General features: G+C 35.6%; 3 protein-coding genes across 5 annotated transcripts; 2 read left to right on the top strand and 1 right to left on the bottom strand.

Annotated features, from left to right (window-relative positions):
- The first annotated feature begins 1,309 nt into the window (after positions 1–1,309).
- On the top strand, positions 1,310–9,093 carry itih3b.2 (inter-alpha-trypsin inhibitor heavy chain 3b, tandem duplicate 2). 2 transcript variants are annotated; one of them, XM_056735203.1, is made up of 21 exons: positions 1,310–1,465; positions 3,103–3,266; positions 3,421–3,525; positions 3,608–3,770; positions 3,846–3,956; positions 4,042–4,170; positions 4,309–4,425; positions 4,627–4,795; positions 4,878–4,988; positions 5,157–5,338; positions 5,412–5,591; positions 5,672–5,799; positions 5,942–6,138; positions 6,246–6,356; positions 7,018–7,068; positions 7,301–7,366; positions 7,561–7,665; positions 8,236–8,410; positions 8,510–8,658; positions 8,750–8,834; positions 8,919–9,093. In XM_056735203.1, exons 1-21 carry the CDS (start codon positions 1,391–1,393, stop codon positions 9,031–9,033), a joined length of 2,688 nt encoding a protein of 895 aa, XP_056591181.1. In that variant the 5' UTR covers positions 1,310–1,390; the 3' UTR covers positions 9,034–9,093. The 2 variants fall into 2 exon arrangements, with proteins under 2 accessions (XP_056591181.1, XP_056591182.1); XM_056735204.1 differs by lacking the exons at positions 8,236–8,410; positions 8,750–8,834; positions 8,919–9,093 and having other exon boundaries at positions 8,510–8,646.
- A 4,091-nt stretch (positions 9,094–13,184) lies between these two features.
- On the top strand, positions 13,185–14,765 carry LOC130410148 (somatostatin receptor type 2). The gene is made up of 2 exons (XM_056734637.1): positions 13,185–13,317; positions 13,402–14,765. Exon 2 carries the CDS (start codon positions 13,609–13,611, stop codon positions 14,620–14,622), a length of 1,014 nt encoding a protein of 337 aa, XP_056590615.1. The 5' UTR covers positions 13,185–13,317; positions 13,402–13,608; the 3' UTR covers positions 14,623–14,765.
- An 840-nt stretch (positions 14,766–15,605) lies between these two features.
- On the bottom strand, positions 15,606–23,658 carry LOC130410146 (inter-alpha-trypsin inhibitor heavy chain H3-like). 2 transcript variants are annotated; one of them, XM_056734634.1, is made up of 23 exons: positions 23,538–23,658; positions 22,810–22,973; positions 22,550–22,654; positions 22,305–22,467; positions 22,119–22,229; positions 21,907–22,035; positions 21,652–21,768; positions 21,282–21,450; positions 21,089–21,199; positions 20,739–20,920; positions 20,486–20,665; positions 20,278–20,405; positions 19,945–20,135; positions 19,782–19,823; positions 19,640–19,678; positions 19,502–19,552; positions 19,346–19,375; positions 19,114–19,143; positions 18,864–19,022; positions 18,602–18,773; positions 18,181–18,326; positions 15,931–16,015; positions 15,606–15,768 (listed from the first exon to the last, which is right to left on the bottom strand). In XM_056734634.1, the coding sequence occupies exons 1-23, from the start codon at positions 23,610–23,612 to the stop codon at positions 15,654–15,656; spliced, it is 2,694 nt and encodes an 897-aa protein (XP_056590612.1). In that variant the 5' UTR covers positions 23,613–23,658; the 3' UTR covers positions 15,606–15,653. The 2 variants fall into 2 exon arrangements, with proteins under 2 accessions (XP_056590612.1, XP_056590613.1); XM_056734635.1 differs by lacking the exon at positions 19,346–19,375 and having other exon boundaries at positions 19,520–19,552; positions 23,538–23,627.
- Positions 23,659–23,673: the final 15 nt, after the last annotated feature.

Consider the following 23,673-nt stretch of genomic DNA (forward strand, 5'->3'; position numbering starts at 1 on the left):
TTTGCTGGGAAATTATTTTTTAAATAATTATCCTTAAAACAGGGAAAAAAATTGCCAATGGATTACGAAAAAGAAAAATAATTCATAATTCAGCTTAATTCATTCAACTTATTTATTATTAGTTTATTTTTCTGACCCCTTTGCCAGATGTTCTTGCTTGTCTTAAAGTGATAGTTCAAAATTAGCCAAAAATGAAAACTCGGTCATCATTTTGCTCGCCCTCAGGGCATTTCAAACCTGTAGGAATTACTTTCTTCTGCAAAACACAAAAGAAGATATTTTGAAGAATACTAGTATCACGAGGCATTAGGTCAATTTATTTTTTGTATAAAACATCACTTTCTCACAGACAGACTTTCTAAAATATAGCATAATATTTTTGGCTTCATGTCTCTTATGTCAAAACACTTAACTTTAAAGTCCCCATGAACCGGAAGTTGCAATCTTTTTTATTTCCGTATTCTGACACATTTCCAAGGAATTTCATAGGATATAATTATAGGGGCATGGCTTGCATTTTTCACTTCAAATTGATTGGATGTGTAAAAACAGCTTTTGCATTGATATTTTTATAGATATGTATTTTTTATTGCTTAACAAAAAGGCATACGTATCAATTTTACAAATACAAATCTCTATCACCAGGTTGAGTTTACACCATACTTACTAAACAAGAACAGCGTGTAGACACGCAAAAAATAAATCAAATAAATTAATAAAATAAACATACAGAAACAATAAAAATAATATAAGGAAAAGAAATGAAAATTCTTAACAGAGGCTCTCTCAAATTAACTTAAATTCTTCTAACAGTGGAATTACAGAAAGGGCTTTTGTATCTTTAATCCATTCTATGTTTTATATATCTGTTGACTTCAATTAACCATTGCACAACATTGGGTTTCGATTTATAATACCTATATATAATATTTTGCCAGACAAATAAAAAATTAGCATTGATTAAGAAATGAAGCTGACAGCAGACTGACAGTTGAAGGGAGGGAAGTTAAAGGATGCTCCGCCCAAGCCGTCTTATTTACGTCGTTTGAGATGGAAAGTCATTTCAGGGCGGAAGTGTATTTACAGAATTTACCTGAAGATTAAAAGCGTACATTAATTTTAAAAAGAAAATTACCCAACATTGATAAGCTATTTACAATTTACGCTACAATATTTCATGAAAAAATAAGAATTGTCATTTTTTATTTCACTGGGACTTTCACTCCTTTTTTAAAATGAAATGACATTACACTCTTTAAGAAAGAGGGAGGTTTCTGCATCCTTTTTACAGTAGCCAATGAGGCAAATCAATGCCTGATGACGTCCCGTCCTGTTGCTATATCAGCAGGATTATGTGCGTGTGTGTTGAGTTTTACTTTCTTGTGTCAGGATGGATCGAGCAGCGTTCAGGCTGATTCTGTGGGGCTGCTTTCTCATCTCTGTCTATTCATCTCCTGTTACAAGGGTGAGGCTCATGTGACTCTATAACACGAGTCAAAATGATGAATATGTTATTTCAAGAAAAAAAAATATTGATGCAAAATTTTAAAACCAATTCTTTAGACATTAGACTTTATACAAAAAAAGACATCCTATCCAAATATTAGATGAGTAGCAAAAATGTGTAATATATATTATTTAGTTGTAATTCTTCATGATTTGACTTGTGGTTACTCCATGTATTTGTAAATCTTTTGGAAAGCATTTATTTAAAAAAAATGTTTGGTTGCTATTACTGTTTAAATTTGGTCATTTAGAATCACATCAAACTTCATTTATAAGTTTGATGTGATTGAACAATCTGATGCAACCATTAAACTCATTTTTTCTTCTGAACAAATATTTACTTGAAGAGTAAACATCTGTGCAATCCCATGGAAAACAGCGTAAACATGTACAGAGTGTCTATTTACACTGAGTGCAAATAGTAAGGTTTAAAGTCTATACAGCTTGGCAAGGGAGACCGGGGTTCTAATCCACCTCTAGCTGAAAATGCTCTTTTTTTTCTATAACTTTACAGATCATAAAGGCATTTGGTATTTTATATATTATAATCCCTTTGTAAGGATCTGGTATTCTGTGTTTTTGTTTTATTTGGTATGTACAGCACTTTGGTCAACCTGTGGTTGTTTTGAAATGTGCTATAGATATAAAATAAACAAACAAACATTTGTCTACAATAAAATTGATTTAAAACTTGAAGTTCTTAAAATTAAAAATGATATTGATGCCATGATTTTAATCATTTTTATGAATATAATGATTATTTAATGATATTTATTATTATTATTCATTTTTAATGCACAACAATACTGAAGTGCAAATAGCAACGCAATTTGTCACTATTTTCATGTACCAATAGCATCAAACTAACTACTTTTTCTACTTAATCCAAAGAAAATAAAGCTATTTTCGGTCAGTGTAAATAACATATCGCTAAGAAATACTGCTATTTTAACTTATTACAAGCCTCATTTGAATACTTGCTTCTGATTGGCCAGCCGTCACATTCCAAGGGTTGGTTTTATACAAATAACAACCACTTAAAACTTATAACACTCTGTAACGCGGATGCTGCAAATCATTTTGAGAGGAACAGTTTAATGTTACACAAAAGGTAATTATAAATATGTATTTTATTAATATACATGACATTACATTTACAAACAATTAAACCAATTTGGCCATTCTTGAGTTTGAAAGTCATTTCTTACTTAAAAACCGAAACTAAACGGAAGGTAAAAATTTGGTAAAAATAAGATAATAAAATATTTCCAATTCACATTTAATGTCCATTTTTTTCTCATGTGTTAGGTAGCCGTGTAATTAGCAGGATAATGTACAAGCAGCCGGCTGTTATCGTGAAATAAGCCCCTTCAGTGTTATAAGACCCTCAGCTTTGCGTCAGGTCCTGATCACACTGCGGGGGCTTATTTCTGCGATAACATCTCTTATTATCCCTTACTTGAACTACTGTTATTTAAACTTACTGTAAATAGCATCTATTGTGATTTACACTTAGTGCAAATAGCCGCTGCAAAATATTGAACCCCCTGTGTGTACAGTGAACACTTTAATGGTACATTTGATTTCTCAACACAGGCACAAAATGTGGATGTTTACAGTTTCCACATGAACTCTACTGTGACCAGCCGCTACGCCACCACAACCATCACGAGCCGCGTGGCCAACAAACTGAATGAATCTCAAGAGATCCTGTTTGAGGTGAAGATACCCAAGAATGCCTTCATCAGCAAATTCAGAATGTGAGTGAATATGTGAGATAAGAGACATTTGGATGTGGATTAAAGTTCATGTTTGGCTGAGGATAAGCAAACAAGAAGAAAGTATACAAATTTGATTATTACCTTCAACAGTGACACAAACTGATTGATTCATTATTGACTGTGTTTTCCTCAGGATAATAGAGGGAACGAGTTATGATGGAGTTGTGAAGGAGAAAGCAGAAGCTCAGCAGCAGTACACTCAAGCAGTATCACGAGGACAAAGTGCCGGACTCATCAAGTACTAAAACTACACTTACACCCATGAAATCTTGTGTTTATAGGATTAGTAGTACTATGATGGGTTGTGTTGTGTATCTCAGGTCTGTTGGAAGGACTTTAGAAGAGTTTAAAACATCAGTGACTGTGGCCGCTCTCAGTAAAGTCACGTTTGAGTTGACCTACGAGGAACTGCTGAAGCGTCGCCTTGGCAAATATGAGCTGCTCATCAACGCCCAACCCATGCAGACAGTCACAGATTTCAAGGCACAACCGATATAGACATGTGGAGAAATATAGACTAGGTTTAAAAATGTCTTATGTATTCTGTCTATATTCCAGATTGACGTTCACGTTCATGAGAAAACAGGAATTTCCTTCTTGGAGGTGAAAGGAGATCTGAGCACCGATGATCTGACCAATGCCATCAAAACCACCAGAGCAGACAAAGATGTAATGAAGCGATTATTCATCTGAGATTTTCATTATTCTTGAACACTTAACAGAAGTTACCAAATGAGCAAACTGATTATTTCAGGCATGGGTGACCTTCTACCCCACTCGAGACCAGCAGACCAAATGTAAAACTTGTGGTGAAAATGGACTGAACGGAGATCTGCTCATCACATATGATGTCGAGAGACAAAATCCCAACGGAGAAATGACGGTGAGTTTTTTAATATACAAGATGTTTTAAAGGCAAAAGGAAATGTGTGATTTAGAACAATAATAAGCTAATTTGCCTAAATAAAATGAAACAAAGAATTATGAATATTATTAATAGCCTACGTTTGATTTTTCTCAGGTGTCAAATGGGTATTTTTTCCATTCTTTTGCACCCTCGGATGTTTCACGCATCTCCAAAAACGTTGTGTTTATTATTGACCGAAGTGGCTCTATGCACGGCAAAAAGATGCAGCAGGTAAATAAGACCAATGAAAGCTCAAGAGTTTTTAACAATTATAGATTCTTAGGTCTGATTCTTTTACTTTAAATTCTTAAAGAGCATATTTTCAAAAGTTATTACATTTAGCATTTAGGCAAAGGATTAAACAAATAAACTTACATAGTACAAAAGTAGTTTTTTTTGGAAGGTATTGTTCAATTCTATCATTTTTGTTAGACTCGCTTGGCACTGCTGAAAATTTTGAGTGATCTTGGTGAGAACGACCATTTTGGATTGATCACCTTCGACAGTAGAGTTGATTTGTGGAAGCGTGAACTTCTCAAAGCCACCCATGCAAACCTGGAGGATGCAAAATCTTTTGTGAAGAAGATCACAGACAGAGGAGGTCAGTTCTTAATGCTTGTAGCACATTGTGAAGTTAGAAAGTAAACAACACGAAGACACAAATGTATTTAATCTTCTTGTAGCTACGGACATAAATGCTGCAGTGTTAGAAGGAGTGGATATGATCAAACGGCATCCACGAGAGGGAACTACCTCAATCCTGATCCTTCTGACCGATGGAGATCCAACATCAGGTGAAACATCACACAAACATACCCATCATGTGTCGAGTCCAAACAGATCAAGTCTTGTTTTATGATTAATAAATCCTGTGTGATTTATATCCCTTAAAGAGAGTATAAGAAAATCAGAGGGACAATTTATAGATATTTAACATATATTATATTGTTTTCTTCTAACAGGTGAAACTAACACTGAGAAGATCACAGGGAATGTGAAAGTGTCCATCGGGTCCAAGTTTCCGCTCTATTGTCTTGGTTTTGGATATGATGTGAATTTCGACTTCCTTACAAAAATGTCGATGGAAAATAACGGAGTTGCTCGCAGAATTTATGAGGATTCTGATGCCGATCTGCAGCTGCAGGTGCAGTACAGAGAATCAGGTGTAAACACGTGTTATGTGAGTGCGTTTAACTCTTTGTGTGTTTTTTGTGTAGGGCTTCTATGATGAAGTTGCTGTCCCGCTCCTCACCGATATTCAACTAAATTACATCGGAGTGTCAAATCTCACCCAGACCAGTTTCAACTTGTACTTCAACGGCTCTGAAATTGTGGTGTCGGGTCAAATCACAGACAACAGTGTGGAGAGCGTCACCACTGAGATCATCGCTATATCTGTACGATCTATCAAAGTTTTCTAGAAGAAACAAAGAAATTTAGGAAGGAAAATTATTGATATTCTTTTATTGTTATGCAGAAAGGAAGTAAGGTGACGTATCGTGACACTGTAACGGCAAAAGATGTAAGTGATGTCCAACCTGAACATGACAATTTCCTGGAAAGACTGTGGGCCTACCTCACAGTAAAGCAACTTCTGGACAGACAGTAGGTTCATGAGCAGAGAATATGTGATTTCATTATATTAAAGTGTCATCTTTATTAATGATAAGAATGATAGTTTTGCCATTCTAAGACTAAGGGACATATTATGATTCAATAATCTGTGACTCTCTCTCATTTCTCTCAGAGTTCTTCTTAAAGGTCCAGAAAAAGAGGCTTCAAAGAAAGAAGCTCTCAATCTGTCCCTCAAATATCAGTTTGTCACATCTCTCACCTCTATGGTTGTCACCAAACCACAGGAAAATCAAACTGAAGTTGCAGACAAACCCAAAGAAGGAGCGACACCACACAGACCTCCAGCACAGAGACCTGTTTCACATGGGTGTATGTATATGGAGTTGAATGCAACAAAAACTGTTTAATGCAACAAAAACACAGCAGCAATATAGTCTAACTCAAAGTTTGACATCGATGTCTTTGCTTTTCATCAGTTGCGTTATTAGCTATTCCTGAATGGAAACCACTTGATTCTCAAATGGTTGTTGCTCAATTTCGTCCTGCATCACCTGGTCAAAGGCATCCTGGATCATCTGGTCGAAAAAGTAAAGTATAAATGAGAATATTAATTATTTAAAACATAACATATTTAAATACAGTTGATGCATTCATGCACTAAAAGTATTTAATAATATGGATTCATTATATCAATGAAGAGTTTGGTTCAAAAATGAGATAACTCCTTTTTTAAATTGTTCAAAAATCATGTTTTTTAAATTGTGCATTCCAATTAATATCAATCAAACTGCAGTTGGTTTGTTTTAAACCATAACAACAACAAAAAATACAGCTAACCAACAGAATAAAACACAATAAAAAACATGATTTTTGAAAGATTATGTCATTTTGGAACCAAACACTTCAAATGAATGTTGAGGTAAATGAGCTTTTTTATTAATATACACACAAGTTTTTATTCCTTGCCATTGTCTTTTTTATAGAATTTCATTGAAGCTGCTTTTAATTTTTCAATTAAATCAATGCAGATTTTATTCTTCTAGAGATATACATGTATTTGACAAATATGAAATAAACAATATTCAGATAGTTGAGAATTATGGAAAGGCCAGGATCTGACTGTGAAGTGAATTTGTTTATAATTGGACTGTTAAGTTTGGTTTGGTTTTGGGAAAATAACTCCATGCTAAAGAAATTTATGATTCAAGAACAAATAACCTCTTTATATAACCTTTTTGGGGTATTTAGGTTACAGCCACCCGGGAGGGGTTTTGGTTCCTGACCCACGCCTTACTATGTGTAAGTTATTTGATTTTCCTTTGTTTAGTTCTTGGTCAATCTGATCTATATCCAGAAATGAGTGAATACAGATGCGTATCTCACGTTTGTCTTGTCTATGTACCACCCCAAGAAAAAACCCATTGTTGGGTAAAATGTGCACAAACCCAGCCTTGGGCTTAAATTAGCATATGAACTTCTAGTTTTGTAAAATGATCATGGAATTAAAATTGTTGTTTTGATGTTTTCATAGTTCCTAAACAAATGGCAATGGTTGATCCTCCTTCCGATGATACTGATGGTGTTAGCATGGACATTGGTGTGTATAACTAGAATTCTATCTCAAAGCAGATACAGTTAATGCATGCAATATTTATTTGTTATCATTTTTATTAGTCATGTACAAAACTGATATTATGGAAATAGCATCTGTTTCCCCAACTCAGTCAGGTAAAGATCTCGCAAACCTGGTCATTACGCAATGGACAATTTTTGAGTATTGTTTTCTTTAAGCTCCTGCAGTTCGGTTCCTGATACCTGCTGATGGTCAACCTAAACCACTTTGCTTTGACGTTCCTCTTCCTTTTAAACTCAAACTCCTACAGGATTTTGCTTCAGGTCAGACATTGATAAATATTTACTGTACATCTGCATCACTTTCATGAATGAAACTATTTTGTCGGTATATGGGCCAAATAACTATGTCAAAGTTTTTTTTTAAATGTTCCTATAATTGAATATTTGCCGTCTTGTTTTCCTTTCTTAAAAGAGATTGAATACCACTTCTAGCAAAAGAAATTTAGAGTTTGTTGAAAGATTAAACAACTGAAAATATATAGTGATGGATGACTCTTATTTTCAAAAACACAGTTTTACCTGTTTTAACCACTTTATAAACAAACAATAATAATTATGGTGACATGTGCACATTTTGAGAATGATGAGAACCGTGTCTGTTTCATGGTTTTCTTGGTATGATGTAAAAAGAAACTCTTTAAACACGTCTTGAGGTGAGTTTTTTTCTCAAACAAGAAAATAACACTGTATTATGAATATATTTCAGATTTTATTCAGATTTTAAACATGTTTATCATAGATAAGGTGTGAGAGAAGCATGTTTTGTATAAATGGCATTTGTGTGTTTGATTTCAAAATAATAACTGACGCCTTAAAACTTTCATATTTTAGAGTTTTCTATGAATGGGGAGTCTGTGGCATCTAACAATGGATTCCATCAAATCATCATTCGTTACAAAACAAACCATCACCTGACAATAAATACAAGCTCTATCAGTTATTATGATGGCCAGAATAATGTTCAGTATCTGTGGGGTCAAGAACCGACCCAACATACTCAAGAGGGGTACACACTACAGCGCTTGTTTTTACGAAAACCTTGTCATTTGTGCGATAGCCCATTTGTTTATAAAGTGTTATAATTGACTTATATTACTCTCAACAGAATAAACTTGATTCTGAAAAGCAATGAAATTGATGTTACCATGGGGAATATTCGTTTTGTTATTCTACTCCATAAGAAAAACGGTGACGTGTTTCTCTGGCCTGCAATTTGGCAACAACCTAAAGGCGTGACTTTGTCAGGTATTTTAGGTAAGAAAGCAACGCACTGGGTAAACATTTCAACACATACAACACATTTCATCATCAACATCTATGACAATGTCTTTGAATAATATTTCAGGCAAAGCCAATATATCCTATGCAGAGATTCAGGGGTCCAACAAGTCAACTCTAAAGATAATGGACAAGGATGTTATGGTGTCTTTGTATGTGGCAAAATATATATATATACGTAAAATAAATGTATATATTTTATTTATATATATGTTAACTGTATCTTCTTCTTATAGGGCCGATGTGACAGACTACAGATTCCAATTTCCTCCAGTTATCAAATGTTGGCATGTGCCTTTCAAGGCTGTGATGAAAGGAGAGATTTCTGACTTCACTGTTACTCAGCTGTAGTTTTTAAAATTGTATTGCTATTATGATCACAGTTGAATAAAGGTTAAAAGAAAAGAATGACCTCACCTATTACCTTGTTATTACTAATGTTAATTTCCATAATTAAATGTTCTGTTACTTTTGTCTGAGATGAAGTCAACTGGCAGCCATATATATGGCAAATATGACTAAATATAAAATCAAATAAAAACGTTACGAATGAAATGCAAAACGTTATGTTATGCAGAATAGATATTCTGCTTATTTGTAAGGTTATACATCTGCAATATCTCTTAACAAAAATTTGGGCATTGTATTTATTGCAGAAACAAGTTCAGAAAATAAATCTTGAGTGGTTTAGCATTAAAACGATCGCTAGTTTTTGATCGTTGATTATATATTCATGTAAAACAAAGGTAATAAAATGCCCTTCCGGCAGGCCCTGTGCATATTGAGGTAAGCATTAAAACACCCAGAATAAAGAAAAATCTGATTCAACTATTGTACAACACTTAGCAAAACTAAACTAAACACTTACAGTACTTGATGTACAAAACAAGCCAACGGGAACAATGAGCGACACAGGACAATGAAACATGAGGACTATTTAAAGTGTAAGAAATCAAACAGGGACAGGTGCTGGACATGAACTAATTGACAATAACGAGACGAAAGGGCGGGAAACACAGAGACTCAGAGAGAGAGTGGAAGGCCAACAGGGACAAAAACCTCTCTCTCCACATAAAACCTAAGTTTATGCCATGACTCCGCCGCAAGACCAAGAATAAACATGACATGATGGCGGAATCATGACATAACCCCCCCCCCTTTAATGAACACCACCAGGTGTTTACCAAGGGGAAGACTAATGAGACAAGACTGACTGGGACAGTGACAAAACATGGAAAAAAAAATCAAAGGTAAACAAGTCAAAATCACACATGGGTTGGGACAATAAAAATAACAAACAAGGGAGGGGTGAAGGGGGAAACAAAAAGTCCAAGGGGGGAAGTCAAAAGGATTTTGACATGCTGGGACAGTCTTAGGGAGGGACGCTCGAGAGGTGAACTCTCAGGGGACCGGGTAGGAGCAGGCTTGTTTCTGAGGTTGTGATAATTGAGTCAATTTTTACAACAAGTAATAAGTAATCACAATTATGAACTATTTAAGGTAAAGCCAGTATTTCATATCAGAAGATTTGAGAATCAAACACACCAACACTTAAGATAATGTGTCAGAGAGTTAAAGCATCTAGGTAAGAAGAAATAATATTTAGCAAAATGATGTGCTGCTTCTTTTCTTTTCAGGTTTGTCAAAAATGTGGAAGAATATGAATAATAATAATAATATGTAGATTAATGTGGTAAATGTTTACATTAAGGTACCCTTTATGAAGCATTTATAAATGTGTTCATTAAGGATTAATAAGTAGTTTACAAATGCATTAAAAAATAGTGAGCAGGTATAAGAAAAACAACAGCGTCCAGTCTGACAGCCTATATTGCAAAACAACATCGAGAAAATAATGAATCTGCTTTCGAGCCAAATACATCACAAATAAATACATATATTAAGCATAAATATGAGTTAAAAAATTGATCACTATTTGGCAGGTTTTACATTAGAATCCCTCTTTTTATTCCTCCGGTTATAACTGCTCCTTAATGCATTTGTAAATAAATGATTGAACACATTTATGAATGCTTTACAAAGGGTACCTTAATGTAAAGTGTAACCATTAATGTTTATAAAAGTTTTCAATGCCAGAGTTATTTCATACATCTTGTACTTCATGTCTCCTCATTACAGTTGTCAAATGTCGGCTTGTGCTGTTCCAGTCAACGATGAACAGAGAGATTTCTGATTTTTATTACTGTTAATTCCCTGTAGATTTCACAGCATATTCTAGTATTTGTACAGTAGTCATAAATAGGGTGGAGGGTAATGTAACCATTAGCTCTTTTATTGCCATCCGTTATTAAAATCTGTATGATTAAAATTATAAGCTTTCCCACCCATAAACTAGAGTCAAACCGCACCTTCTTGCTGGTGGACACATATTTGACCAAATATATGACTCTATATTCACAAAATGTTCATAAAATGTGCAGCAAAAGTGTGCTCTGTCCATCTGTTCCATGTTTGTAGAGATCTGTTGTTAACCACTAACACAAATTATAATAAAAACGTATATTAGAAGAACACTTATCACCATTGTGACATGCTACGTTTTGCACTTTTTTGAACATTCACTTTAAGCAGCATTATATGTATAAACATTCTAAAATAATAATTGCAATATATGATATAATATACAATGCTATAAGATGTACTGTAAATGCAGGTTTACATTGGCAAATTACATATTTTGTCACTTTTGCATGTTATTCCAAAACAATCTCATAAGTATGAAATGTTTTTTAGGCCATCGACGTTGGGTTACGGGGGGCGGTATTGCTTTCCTCGAATCATGTAATCATGTTTTTTGTATGATTTACATCGTACGAAAGCATACAAATGAGCCATCTTGTAAAATACATACAAACTCCTGTCAGATCAGTATGATTCTTTTTAAAAGTGTGGTCAAAGTTAAAAATGCATTCATTTTAGGACCATTAGTGCAAATGTTATAACCTAAAGAAGATTGCTTTAGATTCTGTCCTATTTTCAATTTAGACCATTGTCATTTAGTCAAATCAAAACAAGAAATAATAGGAAGTTTGCATTTGTCACGTCCCTCGCTCTGCTCAAGCATTATGCCATAAATCAGGTTCATGACAGAAACTTCTGCACCAGATAATGATGTTGTGAGTTTACACATAGACAGACAATCTAAATGATATATGTGACATTATCTCGGCTCTTTGCTTCGTCCTTTGCCCTTCTGCTTCATTCACATTTTATAATGTACTGTAAACTCGAGTTTATGACCTGTAAAAAACTTGTACGGTAGCTCTCGGTCCAAAGGATCCCTGATGAAACTCTCCATCTAGCTTTAGAGAGGTTGTGATCATAGATATGATATCATGGATGTTAATTTGGCATTAATCAATATTCTGCCGATTTAAACTAGAATTTAAGGTTTACACAAAGCTGGACTATGTAACTAGATTACATAGAAGTGCACAACATTCCTTTTGCAAGGTTTTATCAATTGACTGACACTAACAATTCACTAAATGTGAAGTTAATGTTCCTCGTTTAAAGGAGCTGCGTCACCGAATGCGGTGAAGTCAAAGGTCATTTCACTCACCTCTCCCACTGTTAATCTACAGGAGGCTCACTGTTAAAGCACAGCATACCACTCGAGAACTTCAGCCGATAGACACTCTGGATTATGAAGATCTAAATGGATTTTCAAAAAACCGGCAAATGATTTGAACAGACCCACAATCACAAGCAGGCAAGTAGGCTCTCATCATTCTGATTCTTGAAATGAATAGAAAAGGTTTCAATCAGGATACATTTTGCTTTCCCTGGAGAAAACTAAACGAAGTAAAAAAATCTCTTTGAGTTTCAGTACAATCATTAACTATCGATGCCTGCATTCCGATGCTGCCGTTTTCACCGTGTTTACATTTGCTCATTTAGCAGAGACGTTCACAGCAAGAAACGTTAACATTAACTTTAAACAACGCAGAAAGAGAATTTAACGTTTTGTTTTGCTTTGCAAACTTGGCAGCAAAATAATATATGATAAGTCTTCCAACTTCCCAGAGAATTCTTGAACATTGTTTTTGATGTATTTGCTTTATAGGAGCGTTTCTCAACCGTTGGGCCTCAACAAACTCTCAAGGGGTCATAAAAGATGAATGAGCAGATGATTTAAAATAAGATTGTTGTGTCAAATATACATTTTATGGTCATGCAAATGCTTGAATCTTCAAATACTGTAATGGATAATGGGGCACTTTTCATTTCTTAAAAAGAAAATTACGGTCGATTGCTTTATAAGGCAAGTAAGAATTCTTGAAGTTTGTAATTATACATATTTGTATAATTTTGCAACAGCTCTCCAACATTCTTTGTTTTGGAGACCCCTACAGCAACAACACAAGTGTGTTGGATATTATTCAACATTTCTAAACACTTTTTCTGCTTAAATGTCATTACACATTTCTTTTTTTAGATTAATCATGAGTTGTGTTAATTTACAATTATGATTATGTTTTGCAGGTTTACAAAAAAGAAAAACTCAAGTCTATCCAACCTGGAACCTGTTTAAAGACCCCCTGGATTACTCATACCTCTGGTTTGGATTAGACTACCTGCTGCACAATGTTCAATATTTCATTTGAACATTTAGTGAGTTAAACAAAAACGTGGAACCTATTTATAAATATGCTTTTCGGTAAATGACAAATAACACTTGTTTTAAATGGATTGTAGGAGAAATGTTACCTTGAACTACCATCAAATTGGCTTTACAAGTCATTTCAACTTACTAATGGTGAGATGTAACCTATACAAATAAATCGTTGAAATTGTCCACTTAGTTGAAAAAATGGTAAAACATTTAAAAGTAAAACAGTGAGTTGAAAGGACTTGTAAAGCCACTTTGATCGAACCTAAAACACTGGACTACTGGACATCATAATGGTAAACATCTCAAGCAAGTTGAACAACCATTCCAGTTCCGGACCGAATGATGTTGAGCGAGTGTTGGTGCCCATATTTGACACCTTCATCCTTGTGATCGGGTTGGTGGGACACATCCTGGTTCTCGTCATCATCTCTCGTACCATGCGCCAAGGACGCAGACCGCCCAATGCAGTCCAGATGGGAGGAGTAAAAGAAAGGCACGGAAATGGAACAGATGTTCTTCTTCTGTCATTAAGTGTGGCTGACCTTCTTCTTCTCTCCTGCCTTCCCTATCACACGGTTGCCATCGCGACCTGTCACTGGCCCTTTGGCAGCTTCATGTGTAAATCTGTGAGCTTCCTGGGTGCCATGTGTACCTCTGCGAGCGCCTTTACCTTGTCTGCTTTGGCGTTCGGGCGGTACATCATAGTGGTCCATCCGTCAAAAGCGTATCGATGGCGCAGAGAAGGCCGCTTGAAAATAATCGCGGGTGTTTTGTGGATACCTGCTATTGTTCTGGCAGCGCCTCAGTTTGCTTGGCGAACACTGATTTCGCCTGACGTTCATCAAACCCGGGAGGACATGGCGTGCTTTAATTTCCTATCCGACAAAGGCCAATTGGCATATGGAGTGTGTCATTTCTTGCTGGCTTTTGCTTTTCCGCTTGGTATCATTGTAATAGCATATACGAAGATCTACTGTTTCCTCCAAAACACCAGACAGGGCCGAACGAGCCGGACTGACCGCTTGGAACAGTATCATGTCAAGGTAACCCAAACGTCGGCTTTGTTAGTGCTGGCGTTTGCATTGTGCTGGCTGCCTTCGTACGGTTTGATGTTTGCTCAGATAAGTCAGGGTGATGCTGTGGTTGGTCCTGTACCTCGCTTTGGACCTTTTGCTACCTTCGCTCGAATCATGGCAACCTCATCAACTGTGGTTAATCCCATTCTGTATGTTTTTATGTCGGCCAAATTCAGAAAGGAACTAATAAATCTGGGTCAAGAACGCTGTGGAAATAGAGATCTGTAAACGCGATGTTTTGAGAGATGAAACTGACTGATGCGGAGACATCACGTCTTCCATAATATAAGTTGTTTACACACCTGAATGTACTGTATTGCATACAGAAAGTTCAAAACCCCCAAATTAAAATTCTTTGCTCATTCACCAAATCTGTATGACTTACTTTCTTGTGCACAACACAAAAGAAGATATTTTGAAGGATGACAGTATACAACATTGACCATCATATGGCTTTTGGTAAGGACACAAAGCCTTGAAATATCGAAAAATTAATTTCTAAATTAATTAAATAGTAAATTATCATATACAGGTAACATAATGGTGAATAAACAAAAACAAGTACTTGTGTTCTGGTTCTTCAGTTTTGTCGTGTCAGCAGAGCTTCAGTTATATTTTGTCGCTGTCCTTTCAAAACCTCGGATGTCCAAATTCACTTTTTTTAGGAAATGGAAAAAAATACACTGTACTTTTAGCGATTTTAGCGGACAGTTGCGATTTGTCAGAATATTGGTTTCAGTTGCAGACTCAAATAGTTCATCTCAAGTGGTACAGTTTGTTTTCAGAAGCAGATTAACAGGGAAATCACCCAAAAAAAATCCAAAAATCCACAATGTGTTGATTTCCTGGTACTCTAGTTAATAGTTTAGCAGAGGGATGTAATGTGGGTCCAGATTCTGGTATGTTTTTCATATGATGACAGAATATAATAATATCCAAATACCAAATGTGTATTCATCATAGTTAAGTCAACTTTAGAGTATTAACATTTTGTAAAAGAATATCTTGACAAGGAGATGGATGTCAGGAATACTTCAGGGTCACCAACAAGCCCAAGAATAAACTGCATTGCAACTGTATTTAATAACTGTGTAGCTAAAACTGATCTGACTGAATAATCTAAACCCAATGCAAGTTCACAGCCCTTACAAATTGTTTGTTTGAATTGAATTTTAATGTGGCTTATAGAATTTGACACAAGATAGGCCAGATGTGATCAAACTTATATTTTAGAAAACATAGTTTTGTCAGTATGAACTCTACAGCAGAGTAACAGTAAAGTCCGATATATTTCCGTTCATCACAGCTTCGAACGGCACGAGCCAACATTTGATAACAGGAGCAGAAGTTCTGCTGTAGTCGCTCACATCAGCCCTGTAATAAATGACACAATGTTTACTGAAATACAGTACATTCAAATCAACATAGAAACAAAACACATGGCTTTAAAAACACAGAATGAAACTATGTTTGTCAAGCAATTCAGTGTTTTTAAATACATTTAACTCATTTTAAGGATGTTGTGAGGTATCTTACATAGACGCTGTCACTTCCTTGTCCATTATCTTCAGAGTTGGTGTTCTGGATCCTTTAATCTTCTCATATGAAATACTTGCTTTGCCTGGAATATTGTTAAATTATATTCTGATTTCAACAGTATATAATGTTTTTTTACATTCATATAATCATCAGATTCACAAGTGTTGGAGCTGTGCCCAGAAAACAATACAAGCTTACTTACTAAGTACAGACTGTAAAAAAATGTAATATTCCTGCAGATTGGGCGCCAGAAAAAATATCAAAGAAAAGTTTTGGTAAATTAAATTTAGCATTTCATCCCATTTTACATCCAATTTTTAAATAAAGTTGTAGTTCATTTTTGAAAAGTACTTTTACTGCATTTTACAAATACATGCACATTCTGTAAAAAAATTTAAAATTCTGTAAAATGATTTCTTAGACATTGTATGTACTATAAATAGTAAGTTAAGCAAGCATGAAAAAGTGGACCATGTCAAAATTTGTAAACACTGGTCCAGACCTATTTCCGGTTTTTATTTTATTATTTATATAACTATTAAATAATTCCGTTCCATTTTCTACCGCTTTTCCGAACTACCTCGGGTCACGGGGAGCCTGTGCCTATCTCAGGAGTCATCAGGCATCAAGGCAGGATACACCCTGGATGGAGTGCCAACCCATCACAGGGCACAGACACACACTCATTCACTCACGCACTCACACCCTACGGACAATTTTTCCAGAGATGGCAATCAACCTACCATGCATGTCTTTGGACCAGGGGAGGAAACCGGAGTACCCGGAGGAAACCCCCGAGGCACGGGGAGAACATGCAAACTCCACACACACAAGTCGGAAGCGGGAATCGAACCCCCAACCCTGGAGGTGTGAGGCGAACGTGCTAACCACTAAGCCACCATGCCCCCCCATTAAATAATATTAATAAAAAATATATATATATTGTATTTGAAGAGTTTATTTCCAAAATGAGATAACTACGTTTAATTATTTTTTTGAGAAATCAACAAAATCTGAATTTAATTCATCACAAGATTTTTCCTAATGTTTCCCAGTTGTGTTTTAAGTGCAAGTCCAATATTGGCACTGTGGTACATGTTTTTGGGGACTGTGACATGATCAAAGCATGCTGGAAAGAGATACATTAAATGGTTTACAATATCATTCATAAATCTTTTGTTATGTCTCATAGTTTATATCTTTTGAACTGCAAAGCAGAATTACATTTCAGCAACGATCTAGATTCTGTTCTACACCTTTTGTACTTATTTGGCAAGAAAATGCCATGTTCCTGCTACCAATATGTGGTTACACCAAATTGCTCCTTTTTTACCTTTAGAATAACTGACTTGTGATTTGCGTTTGAGATCCAATGATTTCTGGCATATTTGGCCTCCTTTGTGTGACTTTCTTGAGATTGTATACTGAATGTCTTTGTTTTATGATTCTGTGTATTTTGGTGCCAACGCCCTGCTTTCTTTAACTAAGTACCAATGGGTGACTCTATTGTTTATGATACCGTAAGATACTATGTACCACCACTACTGATTTCATTAAATCTATAAACAAAAATTTGAAAAACATGTTTTCTTATTAATTGTTTGTTATTGTGTTACTCAGCTGTATTTTTTGTTATTATGGCTCAAATCAAAACAAACCAACTGCAGGTTTATTGATATTAATTGAAATGCACAATTAAAAACATGATTTAAAAAAAAATAGAATATCTCCGTTTGGAATTAAACCCTTTATATATACAGTATATTAGTTAATATCTTTCAATATATTTTTTAAGAGTTTTGTATATATATGTTACAGTAAGAAGGTAACGTGACATTTGCGTTCAGCTGAGAAATTAAGTCAAATCCATCAGGGATGGCATGAGGTTTGACTAGATGGGACACAGCTACCTCCACTGGGCATGTGCACTTCGATACCGCATAATCTTTGTCACGCGGAAAACAGTTATTCAATTTTTATTTATTATTGTAAGCGAACGTCATTTATTATAATTATATGGTGATATTTTGCACCACTTCTGGCCCTAGCTGTATCCTTTCTAGCAACAACCATGGCATGAGGGTGAATCAATTCTGATTTGTTGATCTATATCTATATGTCACACACAGCAACACCTACTGTTCCGGATGAGGGGTTGAGGTCCTCACAAGTTTTATAAAAGACAATTGTTAAGATATACAGTGTGTTTAAATGATAACAGAGGATATTGTCAGTTTGCCAGCTTACCTAAAATCCCCGTGGGGCTGGAACCTTGTGGATATTGCTCTACTTTAGGCCACAAAAACAGATCCCCGTTGTTATGAAGAAGAACACTGATAATGAAATCCCCCATGGTGATTTTGACTTGTGAGGGCGATATTAACACAGACACGCTGTTGGTAGAATTACATACAAAATGCTTAGGGAATTCTTTAAAACTATTTGTTATACGTACATAATTCCATGGTGTTTATAAAGTTATACTTTATGTAGATTTATTAGCATTACTGTCATACTATGCATAATACAGTTTCATGGTTTAAATTGAACTATGTTATCTGCAAATGCCACAGCTGAAATATGACTACTGAACCAGAATTGGTGATTTATTCTTATTTTTCAGAGAGTATTTGTGATTATATGTGCAGAAAACTATTCTGGTATTTACCCGTCTTTGTTAAATTGGGCATTTTGTCCCCAGAATAACTGTTGGTTTTCCTGGTCAATATGGTGATTGATGGACGTTGTGTTTACTACCAGATGATGTGTCTTTTTATAACGAAAGGCAATTTGACTGAATCCATGTCTAGAGGTCCCAGACTCTCCATTCATTGAGAACTCTATAGGATGCCACAGTGAAGAAGACTTAACAAATATAAATCAAGCAAGCGTTCATGAAGATGCAAAACTACCATTTCTTATTGTCTGACCTATTGAAGAGTCCTCCAGCAGTTTGAGTTTGTAGTGAAGAGGAACGGCGAAACAAAGTGGTCTAGGCTGACCGTCAGCAGACAGCAAGAAATGATGAGAAGGAACTTCAGGAACTAAAGTAACTAAATGAACTTCAGGAACAAAAGGAGCTAAAGGAACTAAAGGAAGTGAAAGACAATGCAGATTAGAGTAAAAACTTCCATAGTCTCAAACAAAATAAACGTTGGCATTGGAAGATTTTTTATGTACCTGCCACAGCGTGATGTAAATCTGAAGTCACTTTAAAGGGAAATATGTTTTGGATGCTATGTTAGTAAACTACGGCAAACATACAGTGAAAATATGTGTTATAAAAATATTATTGTGTAAAGTAAGGTTTCTGTATTATGTAGGAGATACTTTAGCTAAACCATCAGGTAATTTTGCGTGCTAACAAATACTTGACAGATTTACTTAAAAGCAGGAAAATACTTTGGCGTACCAGACGAGGAGTAATCATCATAAGCTATTCCTGGATAGAAAAACAAAGAATGTTGATGAAAATATTTGTTTTATTCGTATATGGTATATTAATTGTATTTCAATTATAATTGGTTAATTGATTTTCAGTCAAAGGGAAGTCAAATAAATATCTTACCCATGAACCCGCTTTCACCTAATACTTCAGGATCACTTTTGGCTGGAGATGCTTTTTAAGATGCAAGAAATTACAGAAAATGTCAACGATTGTTTTGACTAAAATAAAATAATTTTGAGTTATTCATTATTTACTTACATTGAAGACGACTGCCTCTTCGTCCACCACCGTATGAGCCTTAATGAAAGAGAAAATAAATATTTGTTCTTTATTGTATATATGTACTTTGCATGTATAATGTTATATCTTATGAAACTGTTTTTAGTCCATTTTAATTTACCCATGCGACTATATGAAACTCGTCCTGAAAACCTTCGTGAGGCTGAAAGAGTAAAAATAAAAATGGTCATGTTTTTGGTTATGTTTATATAAAGGAAGCAACAAAGCCTTACATGATGCCAGATGTGTTTATTTTGAAGTATGATTCAGTTCTTCGTTCTTACCACCAGGTCGAGCGGATACTGGAGGTCTCTGTGGTGTTTCTCCCTCTTTGGGTTTGTTTGCAACTTCAGTTTGATTTTCCTGTGGTTTGGTGACAACCATAGAGGTGAGAGATGTGACAAACTGATATTTGAGGGACAGATTGAGAGCTTCTTTCCTTGAAGCCTCTTTTTCTGGACCTTTAAGAAGAACTCTGAGAGAAATGAGAGAGAGTCACAGATTATTGAATCATAATATGTCCCTTAGTCTTAGAATGGCAAAACTATCATTCTTATCATTAATAAAGATGACACTTTAATATAATGAAATCACATATTCTCTGCTCATGAACCTACTGTCTGTCCAGAAGTTGCTTTACTGTGAGGTAGGCCCACAGTCGTTCCAGGAAATTGTCATGTTCAGGTTGGACATCACTTACATCTTTTGCCGTTACAGTGTCACGATACGTCACCTTACTTCCTTTCTGCATAACAATAAAAGAATATCAATCATTTTCCTTCCCAAATTTCTTTGTTTCTTCTAGAAAACTTTGATAGATCGTACAGATATAGCGATGATCTCAGTGGTGACGCTCTCCACACTGTTGTCTGTGATTTGACCCGACACCACAATTTCAGAGCCGTTGAAGTACAAGTTGAAACTGGTCTGGGTGAGATTTGACACTCCGATGTAATTTAGTTGAATATCGGTGAGGAGCGGGACAGCAACTTCATCATAGAAGCCCTACACAAAAAACACACAAAGAGTTAAACGCACTCACATAACACGTGTTTACACCTGATTCTCTGTACTGCACCTGCAGCTGCAGATCGGCATCAGAATCCTCATAAATTCTGCGAGCAACTCCGTTATTTTCCATCGACATTTTTGTAAGGAAGTCGAAATTCACATCATATCCAAAACCAAGACAATAGAGCGGAAACTTGGACCCGATGGACACTTTCACATTCCCTGTGATCTTCTCAGTGTTAGTTTCACCTGTTAGAAGAAAACAATATAATATATGTTAAATATCTATAAATTGTCCCTCTGATTTTCTTATACTCTCTTTAAGGGATATAAATCACACAGGATTTATTAATCATAAAACAAGACTTGATCTGTTTGGACTCGACACATGATGGGTATGTTTGTGTGATGTTTCACCTGATGTTGGATCTCCATCGGTCAGAAGGATCAGGATTGAGGTAGTTCCCTCTCGTGGATGCCGTTTGATCATATCCACTCCTTCTAACACTGCAGCATTTATGTCCGTAGCTACAAGAAGATTAAATACATTTGTGTCTTCGTGTTGTTTACTTTCTAACTTCACAATGTGCTACAAGCATTAAGAACTGACCTCCTCTGTCTGTGATCTTCCTCACAAAAGATTTTGCATCCTCCAGGTTTGCATGGGTGGCTTTGAGAAGTTCACGCTTCCACAAATCAACTCTACTGTCGAAGGTGATCAATCCAAAATGGTCGTTCTCACCAAGATCACTCAAAATTTTCAGCAGTGCCAAGCGAGTCTAACAAAAATGATAGAATTGAACAATACCTTCCAAAAAAAACTACTTTTGTACTCTGTAAGTTTATTTGTTTAATCCTTTGCCTAAATGCTAAATGTAATAACTTTTGAAAATATGCTCTTTAAGAATTTAAAGTAAAAGAATCAGACCTAAGAATCTATAATTGTTAAAAACTCTTGAGCTTTCATTGGTCTTATTTACCTGCTGCATCTTTTTGCCGTGCATAGAGCCACTTCGGTCAATAATAAACACAACGTTTTTGGAGATGCGTGAAACATCCGAGGGTGCAAAAGAATGGAAAAAATACCCATTTGACACCTGAGAAAAATCAAAGGCAGGCTATTAATAATATTCATAATTCTTTGTTTCATTTTATTTAGGCAAATTAGCTTATTATTGTTCTAAATCACACATTTCCTTTTGCCTTTAAAACATCTTGTATATTAAAAAACTCACCGTCATTTCTCCGTTGGGATTTTGTCTCTCGACATCATATGTGATGAGCAGATCTCCGTTCAGTCCATTTTCACCACAAGTTTTACATTTGGTCTGCTGGTCTCGAGTGGGGTAGAAGGTCACCCATGCCTGAAATAATCAGTTTGCTCATTTGGTAACTTCTGTTAAGTGTTCAAGAATAATGAAAATCAGATGAATAATCGCTTCATTACATCTTTGTCTGCTCTGGTTGTTTTGATGGCATTGGTCAGATCATCGGTGCTCAGATCTCCTTTCACCTCCAAGAAGGAAATTCCTGTTTTCTCATGAACGTGAACGTCAATCTGGAATATAGACAGAATACATAAGACATTTTTAAACCTAGTCTATATTTCTCCACATGTCTATATCGGTTGTGCCTTGAAATCTGTGACTGTCTGCATGGGTTGGGCGTTGATGAGCAGCTCATATTTGCCAAGGCGACGCTTCAGCAGTTCCTCGTAGGTCAACTCAAACGTGACTTTACTGAGAGCGGCCACAGTCACTGATGTTTTAAACTCTTCTAAAGTCCTTCCAACAGACCTGAGATACACAACACAACCCATCATAGTACTACTAATCCTATAAACACAAGATTTCATGGGTGTAAGTGTAGTTTTAGTACTTGATGAGTCCGGCACTTTGTCCTCGTGATACTGCTTGAGTGTACTGCTGCTGAGCTTCTGCTTTCTCCTTCACAACTCCATCATAACTCGTTCCCTCTATTATCCTGAGGAAAACACAGTCAATAATGAATCAATCAGTTTGTGTCACTGTTGAAGGTAATAATCAAAATTTGTATACTTTCTTCTTGTTTGCTTATCCTCAGCCAAACATGAACTTTAATCCACATCCAAATGTCTCTTATCTCACATATTCACTCACATTCTGAATTTGCTGATGAAGGCATTCTTGGGTATCTTCACCTCAAACAGGATCTCTTGAGATTCATTCAGTTTGTTGGCCACGCGGCTCGTGATGGTTGTGGTGGCGTAGCGGCTGGTCACAGTAGAGTTCATGTGGAAACTGTAAACATCCACATTTTGTGCCTGTGTTGAGAAATCAAAACAAATAGTTTAAGTGTCTTCAGTGACTGGCCAATTTTTACGCCCCTTCTTTGCGTGGGATGCTCAAATATTTACTTGTCTAAAATGACCTGGAGTAAAGGTCTTTGCCCTTAAAGACAAAAAGATTTGTGTCTGTTGAAGTTTTTGGGTCAACTGCAGTGAGTCATACTGTATAAATTAAATACAGAGCATTTTTGTGTTTTTTTTACATGTTTTTCCGCATATAAGTGAAATAGAAACGATATTTTATATTAAAACGGGAGAGAAATAGTTTGTAGGATCCGTTGAAAAAATAAGAAAATTAATTGTATGTTCATGTAAAATGTGAAGGGATACATCCATGTATATATATGTATATATCCCTTCGTGTTTTACTTCAACATGTTAATAAAAACATTCAACCACGATGTGTCTCCGAACATTTTTGTATGGCTTTATACATTTCTGTACACTAAAAATGTAGTAGTGTAAAAATGTAACAGAATTTAACATTGACCTACAGTAAATCCTAATGACTTCACATCTTAAGTGACCTTTGACCCTCACCTTCTTTACAGGATCTGAAGTGGCGGTGATGAGAAAGACGGCAAGCAAAATCACTTTCGCTGCTGCTCGATCCATCGTGACCTGCAAAGATAAGAAGATCTCTGAACTCACTGCTTTTAAAGTCATGTCCAGATAA

The sequence above is a fragment of the Triplophysa dalaica genome, chromosome 21 (assembly GCF_015846415.1).
Source record: "Triplophysa dalaica isolate WHDGS20190420 chromosome 21, ASM1584641v1, whole genome shotgun sequence".
In the NCBI taxonomy this organism is placed as follows: domain Eukaryota; kingdom Metazoa; phylum Chordata; class Actinopteri; order Cypriniformes; family Nemacheilidae; genus Triplophysa; species Triplophysa dalaica.

Coding starts and splice junctions, on each gene's coding strand:
- itih3b.2 (XM_056735203.1), top strand. CDS start 1,391: ATGGATCGAGCAGCGTTCAGGCTGATTCTGTGGGGCTGCTTTCTCATC. Junction 4,989..5,156: donor CGATGGAGATCCAACATCAG/GTGAAACATCAC, acceptor TTCTTCTAACAG/GTGAAACTAACACTGAGAAG. Junction 7,666..8,235: donor CCTACAGGATTTTGCTTCAG/GTCAGACATTGA, acceptor TTCATATTTTAG/AGTTTTCTATGAATGGGGAG.
- LOC130410148 (XM_056734637.1), top strand. CDS start 13,609: ATGGTAAACATCTCAAGCAAGTTGAACAACCATTCCAGTTCCGGACCG.
- LOC130410146 (XM_056734634.1), bottom strand. CDS start 23,612: ATGGATCGAGCAGCAGCGAAAGTGATTTTGCTTGCCGTCTTTCTCATC. Junction 21,200..21,281: donor GAAGATCACAGACAGAGGAG/GTCAGTTCTTAA, acceptor ATCTTCTTGTAG/CTACGGACATAAATGCTGCA. Junction 19,376..19,501: donor AGGTGAAAGCGGGTTCATGG/GTAAGATATTTA, acceptor TTTTCTATCCAG/GAATAGCTTATGATGATTAC.